This window comes from Anas platyrhynchos, chromosome 23, assembly GCF_047663525.1.
Source record: "Anas platyrhynchos isolate ZD024472 breed Pekin duck chromosome 23, IASCAAS_PekinDuck_T2T, whole genome shotgun sequence".
NCBI lineage: Eukaryota > Metazoa > Chordata > Aves > Anseriformes > Anatidae > Anas > Anas platyrhynchos.
In genome coordinates this window covers 5,165,122-5,180,782 of record NC_092609.1, presented here as the reverse complement: position 1 = coordinate 5,180,782, position 15,661 = coordinate 5,165,122, and the positions used below count along the sequence as shown (strand labels likewise).

Sequence of the window (15,661 nt, the reverse complement as noted above, 5' to 3'; positions counted from 1 at the left end):
CACAGCAAAGTAAGCTTTCTAGATCAGTGCTTGTCCTGCATGAAGTGATGGAGGGGCTCTCTAGCTCTGGATAAAGAGAGAGGGGGCTGAGTGCCATTTCATACTTTGTAGGACCAGCCCTTGCATTCGGTACTGCTGTAACCACTGAGATCCATTTCTCAGTGACATGGGAGAGGACTGGTTCAGGGGGATGAGACAAAATTCAACTCTATCTACAGCATTAGCAATAACCATAAATTCTGATCTTATGACAGCCCAATAGGGTAGAAACATCATATTGTTAGATCGTGCGAGCCTTCCGATCTCAATGGAAAAGCTTAGTTAATGGAAAGAAGCCCCGATGGTGAGGGGCTTCCTCCTGCCTCCTCCTCCCACCCAAAAACCTTTTGCATTCACAGACAGAGGCAGAAAGGGGAATGTAGCAATGACCGTTCAATGCTTACAGTGCTTTGGTAGTACATGTATGTACATGGTAGTACAGTGTATGGTGTTCTCTGTTCTTTTTTTTTTTTTTTTTTTTTTTTTTTTAAAGAGGGCCCTTCAGTTAGGGGAGCTGGGAAACTACTGTGCTGTAACATTCAGGTCAGCAAGGAGGTTTTGACTGTTCAGTTTTTCTAAAAATTGCAGCCAGTCATTACAATTAAAATAGTAATGACTGCATATTCTGGTATTATTTTTTTTAAGAAGAGAAAAAGTATGTTGGTATCTTTGCTGTGTAAAATTAGTATGCCATTCAGTGATTTTTTTCACCACTTTCAGATAGAGAAAATAAAAAAATCATTTATGTTTCCCACGTTATTCTAGTGCTCTGTTACAGAGGTTGATTATAGCCATCTAAACTCTCTGCCTTGAACCTGTTTACAGGTGGAGATGTGCTTTTGATCAGGATATGATTCATTCTATGCTTCAAGAAGAAAGTAGCCTGTTTGTCTTTTAGGCAGTCTCCTGATAACGCTGTTTTATATGATATGAGGCAATCAACAGCCACAGCCTTCGCTGACAGGATTTATGGAGCAGGTGCTGTCAGCATACCAGGAAGAAACAGCTGACATTACCTGATGTTAATATTCAACATGTGTCATATTAGTAATCACAAAATATGCATTTTTCCAGGAGGTGATAGATGCAGTTCATCCAGAATTTGGGACCTTAGCCAAACTTCTATTTCAACTGACATTGAGGCTAAGGGAGGAGAGATGGTACTTCTTCCTGTCTGTGGCCCACACTGTTTATTTTAAAAGGTTTGTGTGTGAGAGATGGTTTGGGAAACTGTCTTCACATTTCTTCCTTTGGTACTAAGTTGCACATCTGCATTGGTATGAACTATTTTATGGTTTAAAGCCACATTCAGCAAGACTCAGAATAACTTAAGTTACATAGGGGATAATTTTTTTATTTTTTTTTAATGGGGAAAATATGAAATAGCCACTTCAAGAATAAACACACGGAGCTAGATTTCTCTCTGTGTAAAATTCTGAGAAATTTACACCAGGATTATTCGTACATACAGCCTTAGTCTGAAGTATTTTTATAGCATTGTCAAGTATTGCATAGATTTAAGTCAAAAGGTTCAGGGTTTGTTGTGCTGCAGATATGAGCTATGTATTTTTGGAGTGTTTCTGAGGCCTATCCATGCTTCTTCAGGTCTGGTGGATCCTTTGTTATAAGTAGGGTCATATCCTTCAGTTTCTCTTCACAATTCACATAATGCTGTACATACATTTTAGATTTGCAGTGAATCTACGGAGAAATTCTTCCAGTGAAGTTGTGAAGCAGGACCTACTACAGGACAGCACAGAAACCCATAACATAGCAATAAAGCAACAGACAAACCAGTGTCTCTAGTAGGTTAGTAACAAAGGTAGTTTGAATAGCGGATGAACCTGATGAGAGCAATATTTGTGTCAACATATGTTGTGCATATTTCAGTTGGTCATGGAGTGGGTTAGGAGTTCTTTCTCATCTAGTAAATATGTGTCCGCTGTTGCAAGGTGTTCAGCTTCCTAACGAAAGAATCACCATGTAATCATTAAGGTTGGAAGAGACCTCCAAGATCATCTGGTCCAACCATCACACTACCACCAATGTCATCCACTAAATCATGTCCCTAAGCAACAGGTCCAACCTTTCCTTGAACACCCCCAGGGATGGTAATGCCACCACTTCCCTGGGCAACATGTTCCAATGCCTGACTGCTCACTAAGAAACGTCTCCTCATTTTCAACCTGAACCTCCTCTGGTTCAACTTGAGGCCATTCCCTCTAGTCCAATCATGAGTTATCTGCAAAAGGAGCTTGACCCCCCAGCTCCCCACACCTTCCTTTCAGGTAGTTGTAAAGAGCAATAAGGTCTCCCCTGGGCCTCCTCATCGCCAGACTAAATTATTCCCATTCACTCAGCCTCTCTGCATAGGGCTTGTGTTTCAGGCCCTTCACCAGCTTTGTAGCCCTTCTCTGGACACGCTCCAGGGTTTCCACGCATTGGAGCTTCCACACCCTGGAAGACGTGGAAGTGGGTTCGTGTGCAAGCACAACTGAGGAAAGATCAGAATTTTAAGTCAGCCCTCCTCCACCTTCACAATGGTCAAAGGGAAAATTGAGGGCTAAGCAGCTTGATTCCCAGTTACTGCCCGACGCGATCAAGTCATAGGAACTGCGTTGTTTCATCAGGTTATTACTGTAATGCCTTTGCTGCTGAACAAAAGCAGAGATGGCTGCGTGTGCTGGCTGCTCACGTTTAACATTTCTTATATTAGCAACCTCCTTCTGTTTGTTCTGCCAGGTTCTAGCAGAAGGGTCAAAAGCTCTCACCGTCCTGCTTTCCGTACACTAACGCTTTTGTTTTCTCTCTAGTCTTTGTAAGGAAATCTTATCGTATTGACTTCTTCAGCGTCAAGATAAAGTGAGCATTTTTTTCCTAAGGAGCGATTTTGCTACCATTTTCTATCCTCGGGCTTTTATTTTTTTCCCAACAGAACCTGCCGGTGGCAGTTACACGGAGATGGTGTCACCGGGCTGCCCAGCTGTAGGACCGAGCCTCTCCCTGCCGGCAGTCACGCCCCTCGCTGGACCTTCTCGGGCCGCGGCTCCGCCTCCGGCTGCCACGTCCCGGGGGGCAGCGCCCCGCCTGCGGGCGGCGGCGGCAGCGGCTCCGGTCGCCACGTCCCGGGGGCCGGGCCGGGCTCTGGGCGGGGCGGGCGCGGGGCCCAATGGCGGGGCGGGCGGCGGGCCTGCGCCCTGGGCTCCCGCGGCGGCGGCGGGGGGGGGGGCCGGGCCGGGCGGGGCGGCTTCGGTTGGCAGAGGCAGCGCGGCCGGCGGCGGGGGAGCAGCATGTGCGGTAAGGGCGGCCGGCGGCGGCAGCGGGGAGAGCCGGGGCAGCCGGCCCCGCGGGCAGCCCCCGAGCCGTGCACCGGGAAGGGGCCCCGGCCCCGTGACGGCAAGGTGTCGCTGCGCCGTGCGGGCCTCCGGGGGAGGCGGTTCTCGGCCGGTTAGCCCGAAGGGACGTGGTTTTTTTTTTTTTTTTTTTTATTCGCGGAATCCCCGCCCGGTGCCGGCGGGGCACACAAAGGGCCGGCGGCAGCACGGAGCCCGCCGTGCCCAGCCCCTGTCAGCGGGAGCGCGGCACGGGGAGAGGCGGCGGCTCCCGGTGGCAGCGCTCGGAGCCTGCTTCTGGCCGCGCCGCGGTGCCCGCTGCCGTCTGCGGGGGGGAAGGACGGCGCCTCGCCGTTTTGCTTGAGTCGGTGCAACTTCTGACGAGGGGGCTGTTGGCGCTGGGCTCGCCCAGGCAGGTCAGCCGGCTGAGGCGAGGATGAGGAGCGTCCGTGGCGGGGGGCACGCCGGCTCTCCTCGGCCCACTCGTGCCAAACCCGCCCCTCTGATGGGCGAGAGCAGGAGCCAGCAGGGCTGGGGGCTTTCCGGGGGCCTCCTGGCGCTCCTCTTTGCCTGTCCGGTAGAGTTGTTCCACCTTAACTTTTGGACGGAAAAACAACGTTTGTCCATCCTCTTCCTCTCCCCTTTTTATCACGTTGGCTTCGCGTTCTTCCACGAAAAGGGTCTTCTTTCAATGTTTCCGTCTTGGCTTTTTTCCCCTCTCTTTTTACATGTAAGTTTAGAATTGTTGCTTTGAGCAAGATTTTGTTTTATACGTTTGATGTGCAAGTTGCCATTTCTTTCATTGATTCTGTGAGCTTGAGCTGGGGTGAAATGCAATCACCTTCAAACTGTCAAGTCTGTGGGCTTGAAAAGACACTCAGAAATTCATACTCCAGCTTACATTTAACGCTATGTTAATTTGTGTTAGAAGTACAAAGTAGAGCAAAGCTAAGAATAGAAGGGATAATTATTATTATAAATAGTTGGCTGCGAGAATAGGCATAGTTTTTGTGCCTTGTGCTTGCCTTTTTGAGGTCCAACCTTCAAAACATGTACTGCTAACGTTCTGGTCTTCATCTTCGTAACTGTGATAAGCACTGAAAAATCTGTGGGTAGTTATTCAGTTGCACTCAAGATCTAACGTATTTCCCTTTATAACATCTTCCCCTTTTGATATAAGCAAGGTTGTTCTTAGATATTGAGCTGTATTATGAAACAGTCAGAAGAGCAACAAGGATTATTGACTATGTTGTTGAGTTTTGTTCTGGGAGACAGAGATATATCCTGCAGTGAAAAATGAGAAGAGAGCGTTGACCAAGCATGTTTCTCTGAAGACTTATGGAATAAGAAGAAGTCTCAGAAGCCGAAGAGCTTCTCAATGCAGGAAGCGTGTGAAGATAGCTAAGGTTTTTGCAGGGAATGGGAGAAGAACTGTTTGGGGTCTGAGGGTGCTGCCACATGAGCTCTTGTGGATGGGAGCTCAGCCCCGCAGGCAGAGATGAAGGGGCGCAGTCTCTGCTGCTGCCATTTGCAGCTCAGCTGGTGAGTACAAGATGAAGTTGTCTGGGCTCACGTTGTGAAATGTTAATTGTGGTGGTGGCTTGGGCTTTCTTTTGAAGGGCAGCAGTACCCTCCAGCAAAGGAATAAGGCAATCAAATGGAGGCGATGCCTTCTCCATCTTGTAAATATAAACAGACAGAATGGCTGGGAGCTCCTCTGACTGTATACTGGCATCCTGATCTCTTAGCTGAAGTGACAAGTCCTCATCTTGAGGTAGAGGCCTCCTCCTGATTCCTCTTGCAGGTTGGCTGTAGGAACCCTCAGCGATGTTTATGGATGTCAGCATACACCCTATTTTATCTTACAGTGCTGTCCACAGGATGTACAGTCCACATTCAGATTTTTATCAGATTTGACTCAGATAGAATGTTAGTTACTGAGCTTAAAAGGAGAAAGTGAGAATGCTGCTATTGTTATCCTAGTTGTCCCTATGAGGGCTCAAGACTGGGGATACCAACACAATGTTTTCAGTGCACTGATGAACAACGTGATGTTCAGGTTTAGTGCCTGGGACCTTATAAAGTCCTGTGAACTGATGTGCTTGTACCACTTGACAGGTAAGTATCCTCAAAGTTTGCTTCTTTGGTATCTAAAATAAGCGACAGGTTTGGTGTGTAGATGTGCTGTTCTCTGTTTTTGACAGTGTTGCAAGAGGATAGATTTTGTTCTTAGCATGTTTTACTTGTTTAAAGACTTAATGAGGTATAAATTGATTGTGCTTTGGTCTGAATGGGCTAAACCAGTTAAATGGCATCTCAAAGATGTTTGGAAATAGTTTGGAAAACAGGTTTTTCAAGGTAGCCAGGCCTGATGGACTGTTCTGTAAATAAGTAAACCTATCCTCTGCCATGACTGCTTTAAAACAAACAACAAAAAGGGATTTAGGAATTTAGGTCCGGTGTTGTGATTACTGGAGATAAGAATGGGCTTAAGAAAGACTTGAGTTCCAAGCTTTAGGGTTGCACGCACATCGATGAGAATTGCCCTCCCACACTCCACAATACTGTTGGTACGCCTAGGTCCATGTCTTGCTGTGAAGCACAGAGCGGTGGCTCTTGCCCAGCATGTCTCCTTAGGGTTGGTGCTCTGGTTGTTCGCTCTAGGTGGGAGAAATCCCTCTTTTCTTATTTGAAGAAAGAGGTGTGTGCGCAGGTGGCAAAAGTATCCAGTGGACAAATACAGTTCTTCATCCAGTGGATTTTTTTTCTGCTTTGCTTTTTTTTTCCAGCACAGGCTTGGTGAATTGAACATAAAGTCTCCCATATACAGCTAGCAAACATGGTAACATAGTCTGCTTGTTTCTGACAAGTTGTGTGGAGTTAGCATTTTTCCCCCATGCGGCAGCTGGCACGGCGTTCCCCTCACCAACACACCGGGCAGCAAATAACAGGAGCTTGCTCCAGCAGGCTTTGAGCATCGTCTTAGGGAACGCAGAAAGTGAGAGGACCAAAAGCCATGTGGTTCTGGTATTCCGTTCTGTGCTGCTCGTGTATCTGTGTTAGTAGTTGTTAGGGCTTTGTTTCTCCCCTACTATAATTTGAAGAAAGATTTTTTTTTTTCCTTCCCTTCTCCCAGTCTGTCACGCACATTATGCATGTGATATTTAGCAACCTGCATCTAATTTGTTGAAGACCAGAGGCCTGATAATCATCACCAGGACAAAGGATTCTTCAGAATTGCCAAGTGGTTGTACTGATAATATCATCTATTGAAATTATTTTAACAGTATACAGTACGGTATAAAGGTATTTGTAAATCTGACAGTAAATCTAGCCTGAAGGCTTTTCTGCTCTCCTAAGGGATTGAGAAAAGGATTAGGAGAAGCTATTCCTGAGTAACTTCATGTATTCAAGATGCTGGAGAAGATAATTTATTCTTACCTGGAAGTGGTGATTCATCTCATTTTCCTGTGTGCTTACCATGAAATAAAGGAACATGAAAACCAGAAAGGTCACAAGAAAATAGTGTTCTCAGGAAGAGTTGTTTAGTAACTGTCAACAATAGAAATAATGAGTTTGAGAAAAACTGTCAACTGTTTTTAGGGAAATCATAGAATGGTTTGGTTTGGAAGGGATCGTCTAGTTCCAATCCCCCACCCAGTCTCACCTTCAATCTTTATGTAGCTGTCGCTGAGAATGCTTAATTTTAGTGTTTGATTATTAAAAATTGGATCTTAGAGAGAGATAAATTCCACAAGCACCTGAATACCTGTTCTGCTGGGGTAAGATGTTAAAGCACATCCATAAGAGACAATGTTTTATGTTCAAAACTATGTTGTTAAACATATTTCACTTGAGAAGTACACATGGGACTTCTCGCTATGGCAGGTCTTATTGTGAACAAGTCTTTTCAGTCCCTATGTGTGAAGTCCCGTGTCAAGTTACTAGTTGAAATGTTTTATTCTGTTGTAAAGTGTGACTGCTCTTCTAATCCTGAAGTATATTAATGTCAAGACTTGAGGTATATTAGTGTATTCCAGACAAAGCTGTTGTGTTTCTTGAGCCTATCAGTTACACATTTCTGTAGGATGTTTGCTGCTATTCTTCTAGCTGGGAATCCACGATTACATGTATATACAGTTCTAGGCTAGAACGAAGTTCACAGGGGGGCTTGGGAGGTTCACATGACGTGTATTTCTCCTTAAATAATGGCAACTCAAGGCTTGTCAAAGTAGTGCAATTAAATGTCATTCATATTGCTTGATTTTCTGTAACACTTCCTCCTTCTGGCTTGTTCCAGAGCCCGAGTTAGAGTGCAGGTGTGGCATTGTCACTGAAAAGTAGTTATGTTGATTTGGGGCTAAATATGTAAGTTGAGCTGGAAGTGAAACTCCCATTTTCGGGTCTGCTAGAGACCTGAAATTATGGTGGGCTGATTTCAGGAGGTTCTGCTTGGGTTTCCCAAATTCATCATGTTCAGCGCCTGGGATGTAGGCTGGCAAGGGGGGTGAGGCTGATGGTGGGACTGCGATGGAAATTTGCTGGATTTGCACTGCACTGCAATTTCATCAAAACCAGCATGTTTCTATTGGCTGCTGTAACTTAAATGAATTGTCACTTCGACAGAAAAATTGGCACTTTGTGACAGGGTGCTCTGCACGGAAGCCTTCAAGCAGCTATAAAGATCTGTGCGTTCTTATCTTTTCATCTTTTGAGTCGTGTGTTGATTTGAATATAAGCACGAAGAGGGAGAGAGCAAAGATTTAATAAGGCATTGTGATTTGGGGGAAAACATCCCTGTACTGCATGGCGAGGAATGTCTTTTATTGTCTATAAAGCACAAGGTAGGGTTGCTCTGTGCCGTCCTGCGTCTGCCACGTCCCACCTCGGAGCAGGCTGCATTTTGTAGCTGGATAAAGTCATCTTTGTTCAGCTTGCATGTAAAAAGAGGTTCTTTTCTGAGTGGCCAGCGCTTTGCGTCATGCTGGGACATCAGCATCACCAGAGCGCCCTTTGGCTCACACAGATGTGATCGACAGCTTGGGGTGCAACTCAGGAGCCAAGCCTTGTCTGCAGAACACCTCTTGCTGGCTGCCAAGAAAAGTGGATGTTTTTCAAGAGTACTCTTAAACCAGTGGAGCATAGCAAGCATTTAATGCCTTGGGTCTTATTTCTCATCTGTCAAAGGCAGTGGAATTGTGTTTAAAAATTGAAGTGATTTCAAGATCTGATGGCTCATATTCCTGAATAATCCAATATTAAGGGTAGAGCCAGTAAAAATGCTGTTCTTAAAATGTAGATTTTTGAAGCTTTCTCCAGCTAGTTAGGAGGACTGAGGATTATCTCATTGTGGGATGTTGGAGAAGGTGAAAATGAAATGCATTTGAAAATATTTCCGGTATAGGAAACTGTTATTTATGCATAATTCATCATGTCGTAAATGGGTGATAAGTCTTCAAATGTTTCGTTTTAACTTGCTGATTAGTCAGTCTTGCGTTTATTTTCACTTGCCTTATTGTCCATTTTTTTACATAAGTAATATACCATTTTCGGTATTATTCTGTTTATTGTAGTCCTTTTTTTTTAATGTTTTCTATGAGTTTTAAACCCACTTATCTTACTTGCCTTCTCATTTGTAAAATGTGTTGCTCACTGGTGAATTCTTAGAACTTTATTTTTGTAGTAGCGTGCCCATTATCACTCCAGCTATTTTCATGTCAAGATCTAAAAAATAAACTGAATCAAAACAGCATCTCCCAATGTTTGCATGGTCTTTTTTGAAAAATGTTTGCATGTTTTACAGCATTAATACTGTATTTATAGTTGGTCTTTGTTTTCTGATAAGATCACTTTTTCCTTTTTTTGTGACATTCTTAGTCTTAGATTCAGACTTTCTTCGTAGTCCTTACTGATAATCTGAATACAATCGTGCTGTAATTAATAGATTTTTCAATGCTTGAGACAAATCATGCTGTAATTAATAGATTTTTCAGTGCTTGAGACAAATGCCAAGTTGGCTCCTTTCTAGATAGATGTTTTGTTTGTTTACAGTACAAGCACAAATAAGCAGTGCTGTTTTTCGGTCTCATTTCAGGTGACCCATTCCTGCCTGGAGGAAATAAGATTTATTCTCTGTGGCCTTTCAGTACAGGGCAGTTTGGTGTACGCTGCTAGCAGTTGTGACCTGTGACAAGGACCCAAGTCCATTTAATTTTCTTTTTCAGTTCAGGTGTGACTGAACTGGTTAAAATGTGCAGAGATAATAACATTTCAAGTCACCGACCGATTTGGATTCAGATTTAACAAAGATGTCCAAAGGCAGCCATTGGTAGAGGGAAATGGTTCTGGTTTAAAGGCACTTTTTTTTTTTGGTTCAGGATAACTTGGAACCTGCCAGAAGCGGGATGGAGGCTAAAATGATCAACTCACATTCACAAAAATGTTTTATGAAAGGAAAGCAGTTTTCTGTGTAATAATCATGCCCCTCTATTGAGTTAGACTTTTTTGTGTGTGTGTGGGGCAGATTTCTGAACCCAAAGAACAATGGTTTCCGTAAAGCTAGCCATTTTCAGTTTATAAAGCAGAATCGTGTGTGTCTTTTCCTTTTTCTGTTTCCTTTGTGTTTGTTTTTTTTTTTTTCCTGAACCTTCCTTTGTGCAGCCTCAGGTGAAAACCACAGAGCATTTGTCTTGCGCATGCAGTAGTCAGTAAGGACTGAGGTCATGCAGAGCTCTGTAGTACATCTTGTGGGCAGGGAGAGGGATCGTGGCTTGGTGATCCAGCTTGGGAGCCACACGCCGTGGTTCTGACTCGGGCTGGTCTTCTGCCCAGTGCTGGCTGGGGCTTCACCAGCAATCCCTGGGTGCTGTGAGCTCAGAATGATGTTTGAACTTGAGAACGAAGTGTTCCTGCCTCAAAACTAGCAGCAAAACAAAAAGCAGATTTTGTTTTCCTGGCCGTGCAGGGGCACCAAGGGTCTGTGTGGAAAGTGCCATGGGACATGGTCTCCAGTGGGGCTGTGAGGAGGTCTCTTGTGTTTCTTTGGTGTCTCCTCAACCCTGGGGCTGCACCTATCAGTTACAGACGTGTTGATCAGGTACCGAGGAGGTGTGCTCTTAGCTTTCCGTAGGGCTGGTGCCATTGGAGTGACCATGTTGGGCACCCCGCTGTGCTCCAGTAGAAAACACTTGCAAGCACAATGCAGTGTCATTGCCTGAAAGCAAGCCGAGCTTTCTGTGGCTGTGTGCATGATATTTTGTTGGCACAGAGGAGGACTCTGTCCTTGTCGGCTGTTTGTCAGAGAGGCTTGGGACTGATGACGGGCAGCCATGTTGGATGCAAGATGGCTGGGCAGCTGCTGTGACCACTGAAGTTAAGCTTGCTGTGCTGTTCCCCTACACTTCCCTGTCCTTCTCTTTTCTTCTCCCTTCTTGGGTAGGCCTACATATATCATGCCTTCTGCACATGGTTTCTCCTCACAATTTCCAGCAATGCCTTTACCAGGCAGCCTGTCCTGTGCCTGCCTGTGAGTCACAGCAGGCCGCCCTCAGTGAGGCTGCTGGGCCTCTCATCCCGCTGCTGTCCGCAGGGCTTCAGGGGCGGCCTCGCCGTCACCACATCTGAGCACCTCAGCACTAGTCATCACCCCCCGTTCACTGGACAGAGCACGTCCCACTCGACAGGACATGTGGTGGTGGGAGCAGGGAGCTGCAGCAGGAGAGCAGCACTTGGAGGGCGCCTGGAGAGCTGCTGGTGGGCTCCAAGAGCGCAGGGAGCTGCCTGGAGGTGACATCTGGAAGACTCAGGGATTTGGGTGGGAGTGGGACCATTGGCTTGTGCTTCCAGGGTATGTATAACAAGGGAGAGGAGTCAGCTCTGAAACTGTTTAGTTAATTGGGAAAAGTGTACGCAGCTTTCATATTTCCATAATGGCACATGCTGGTTGTAATTATTCCTTCTGAGGTAGCTTTACTTATGGTAGGTGATATGGGTGTAAAGGGGTTTGTCAGGCATCGCTGGGTCCTGATATGCTTTTTTAAATTTGTCTTGGGGGTCTCTTTGGGAGGTTTCAGGCAAATACAGACAGAGGGGCTTTTCCAGCCACTGCCTACTAATAAAGCAGTCTGCTTTGTACTCTCTATAAGACCTGGAAGTCACTTACAGGATTTTAGGTGTCCGGGATAGAGCTGAAATGTGCAGTCCCTCAGCTGGGTGACAGCTATTTGGAAGCAGTTCACTTGTGAACAGGGAGGTTGCTGTTTGTCTGAAGAATGTAGTTTTTAGAAACAGAGTGAACTAAGTATCTCAATTTGGAAAACTTTTTTTTTTTTTCCACAAGGGTGGAGAATGAAGGTTTGTAGAATGAGAGCAGAGGAAGTTTTTGAAATACAGCAGGGGTTCTTAACTGCTGGTTAATAAACCAGCGACGTAAAATAAATATATAAATATATAATTATTAGTATTATTATATAAATATTTAAATATAAATAGCTAAAAACTCAACAGTTTTATTACAAATTATGAGGTTTGTGGAGGAGGGCCTCACTCTGTCCGTGTCATTACTAGAACCAACATTCAAGTTGAACATCAAGAGGTGGCAGCAGCAGGTCTGTGTGCTTTGTTGGGTTGTGCTGCTGGGAGCAATGGGAGAGAAATTGCAGTTTTTATAAGCCTGGTCCTAATAGTCTTACAAGTGGTTATTGGAAAAGGCTTTGGCTTTTGGGGGAGATGAGAGTAGGAGCAAAAGAAACCAAGTAAAAAGCTTTTTTTTATTTTTGTCTTGATATGAGTAAACGGTTTAAGAAAGAGGAATGGTAGAATGTGCATCTTTTTTTTTTTTTTTTTTTCTAGTAGAAAGAGGAAAATAAGTGAGATGTGGCACGCTCCTCTTGTGGCAGCACTGCAGGGAGATGAAACTTCTCAAGCTGGTTGGGAGAGGTGTTCTCAGAGTGGGTGGGTGGTTGAAGCTCATGGCAAACCTATCCTGAGACTTGAAGCCAAGCCCTTGTAAAAGGGAGAAGGAACCAGGGAGGATCAGAACTGCAGGCAGCCATGATACAAGTACTCTGCTAAGGCTTGAAAAAGGCTTTCTGAATTTTTCAGTGCTTTGCTATGTGGTGTTTGGCACAACACATCAACCGAATAGCCCATGTTTCTCCTTACAAAATAAATTAAGACATTAGAAAGCTTTGAATTATTTAGTTTAATTTTAAATCATGAAGAGTTTAAGAATGCAATTTTTCAAACATTCTTTAAAGTAAAGTATTTGTGTAAGCATAAAGATACCTGGTTCAGGAGCCATCCTGGGAGTAGTCGTCCGTGCAAAAGTCTGGGAGCTATGAGGCAGGCTATATGGCTGCACTGTCAGGAAGTCAAAGAATTGGGATGCCTTTAAGAAGGGCTTTTTGTGTGGGTGGCTGAGTGGCTGAACTCTGTTCTCCTCAAGAGTGTTTTTATAATGTTTCTCTAATTACAATCCTTGTGTTACCGGTCACGTACATATGTAGCTATTTGTGTAAAACCTCCTGTGCTTTTATTCCATGCAGATGTTTTTCTCCCTTAAAATGTTGAACTGGGGAGAATGACAGTTTTCCAGTACAGATACTTCTAGCAACGAGTAAATGTCTTCTCATGCTCTTGCTCCATGATGGCACCAAAGGGAATCTTTCTGAAATAGAGCCGTAGTTGGTACTAGAGATCTAGGAATTTGTGTGTCCCCATCACCACAATGTGTTTTTGTGCCAGCTGCTTATAAATAGAAGCAATGATTTATCTGCCTTTGCAACCCACAGGAAAAAATAGCTCAATTAGTTTGAGGGTGTTGGTTTGCATGAATTAAATGAGTTTTTCTTAGTGAGTCTGTGGGAGGAACTTAGTAAGAGAAAGATATTCAAGAAAGAATAACTCTTGAAGATGCTTCTTAAGCATGCAAAGTCCAGTTTTAGTGAACCTTAAATTCCTCATCTGGAGTCATGAGTTTGCTGTCCACCGTGTTGTCTCCTGGCAGCTCGTTCTGTCATCCAGGTCCAGCTCACCTGGGGAGTCTCTCCCATCGCACCCAGGCTTGTCCTGTGTGTTTTCAGCCTCCTGAGGAGGATGTTACAACCTGATCCAGGAACTAGGTGATCTTTAGGGTCCCTTCCAACCCGAGCCTTTCAGTGGCTTTTGTGGACCAGTAGTTTTGACCATTTCAGACCAAAACTACTTTTCAGTAGTTTTGGTCCGAAATGTCAGTGACATCTCCACTGGACCTCAGCTGTGAATTCTGCAGGGATTCTCAGTGTGAAAGCCTGTTTGAGTTTGATGGGATTTTTAATGGGTTGTGTGTACCACATAGATAGCACCTACAGTTCCCTCTGCTGTGACTTTATTGTAAATTATGCTCTTTTTTTTCCCCATACAGGCATCTTTGCTTACCTGAACTACCATGTTCCCCGGACAAGACGGGAGATCCTGGAGACCCTTATTAAAGGGCTCCAGCGGCTGGAGTACAGAGGCTACGATTCTGCAGGTAGCTATCTTCAAGCATCTGTGGCTCTTGGATTTTGGCTAAATGATTCTTGTGGTACATGAATGTGGTTTATGAATGTTTTCTACCGGCTTCTGCTTTTGAAGCAAGCTGAAACACAAATTGGATGTCTGTGATCATGTGGTTAGAGGTTTGGATTAACTTTCAACATACAGACTTCCATAAATGTTCTTGATGCCCATTATTGAGGATTTGAAAATACCTAAAAGAAGACAAAGTAAAAATTTACTTCTAATATCCTGGGTTTGTTGTCTTTATTTGGAGGGTCAGCTGGGGAGAGGAAGGACATCATAAAGGAAAAAAAAAAAGCAGTATTTGTTTACATAAAATATTGTAACATGCATTCTGCATTTCAGTCTTTCTTCATATTCTGTGGTGATGCTTAGGTGTGGGAATCGATGGCGGAAATGACAAAGACTGGGAAGCTAATGCGTGCAAAATCCATCTTATCAAACAGAAGGGGAAAGTGAAGGCTCTGGATGAAGAGGTGCACAGTATGTATTACCTTTTCATTCTTTGCTTGCTCTCCTTCCTTGAAATGTCCTCTCATTTCATGTGCATTTTGAATGTTATCTGTTTTACCCAGAAACACTATGTCCAAATAACTTCTGTATAGAATGCCAGAGATGTAGACACTCATGCATGTGATGGAAAGTGATCCTAGGGATGTTGTCATGATGTTGCAAGAAAAACAAGTAAGCAAGCAAGAAACAAAAAAAGCAAGAAAAAGGAATTGCATCCTATTAATGTAAAATAGACCTGAAATATGTTTTAAAAAGACTGAAAAAACAAACCTTCTTTAAACTGGGGAAATAGAAACTACTTGGACATAATTATCAGAGACCTAGAGCTTGGCCAAAAAAAAACAAAAATATGCTAATAAATTCACTACTCGAATTTTAAATTTCCGTATGTATTACTTGTCCCTACTAAAGCTGTCGATCTCTGTAGCTGTGGACTAAGTGAGTGGCTACGAGTAAGCACAGATGTATGTGTATAACTGCCAAATTGATGAGAAAGCACAGAATGAGGTGTTGTCTGTTTCTGCCTTCTTATATTCCCTTTGATTTAAATGTTGGTTTTGTTAAATATGTGCAGCTCACAAAGAAACACAAAGTTGTTGGGTAGAGTACAGACAAGCTGTGTGTGGATGGGAAGATGCTTTTCTAGGGAGGTGAAATTACTCTAGTTTGCATATAAGAGCTGCTGTTAACCTAAGAGTGTTATAAACCTAAGTTGTGCTGTTATTCGAGTTAACTTGGAGAAATCATATAAAGCAAGCTGTTTGCATAACTTAAAATTAGCAAGGGTTTAAAAAAAAGTTGACCTCATGGCAGAGTGCTGTTTATCCAAAATAAGGTGGGTAGATCTAATCATAGCGTAGAGAAAACCAGGAACAGAAAAAGCTAGACAAGATGATCCATGCATTACAGAAATATAAGGTATGCAAAGTATTTCTGAAGAAGTGTGTGTCTGCTCAAGAAAACTGCTGGATATACATAGTTTAAAGTGGTTGTGGAGACATTTTCAGAACAGAAGGACACTTTTTTTTCCAAAGAAATACTGATGGTATGCTTTCTAGTGACAAGAGGTAGTGATGAATATTTTAGCCATAGTGGTATGTAGCCATGAAACAAGCTGGTTTAGTCACAGTTTGATGCCAGGGAGATGACAGGATGGCAAGCTGCACCCAAGAGAGGAAAAATCAGGGTGGATTCTTTCTTAAAAGTTTTATTTTGGTGGGGTGAGGAATGCAGGAAGG

General features: G+C 43.9%; 1 protein-coding gene across 5 annotated transcripts in view; it reads left to right on the top strand.

The window, feature by feature from the left end:
* The first annotated feature begins 3,196 nt into the window (after window positions 1-3,196).
* The window catches only part of GFPT1 (glutamine--fructose-6-phosphate transaminase 1), a 43,446-nt gene continuing 30,981 nt past the window's right edge, over window positions 3,197-15,661 (top strand). For 4 of the 5 annotated variants that reach the window (XM_072027178.1, XM_072027176.1, XM_072027177.1 and 1 more), the window contains exons 1-3: window positions 3,197-3,336; window positions 13,774-13,881; window positions 14,286-14,393. In XM_072027178.1, coding sequence (XP_071883279.1) covers window positions 3,330-3,336; window positions 13,774-13,881; window positions 14,286-14,393 — 223 coding nt within the window. In that variant the 5' untranslated portion in view covers window positions 3,197-3,329. Of the gene's footprint in view, window positions 3,337-13,773; window positions 13,882-14,255; window positions 14,394-15,661 lie in introns of those variants that run through there. The other variant, XM_038166874.2, reaches the window with a different exon arrangement.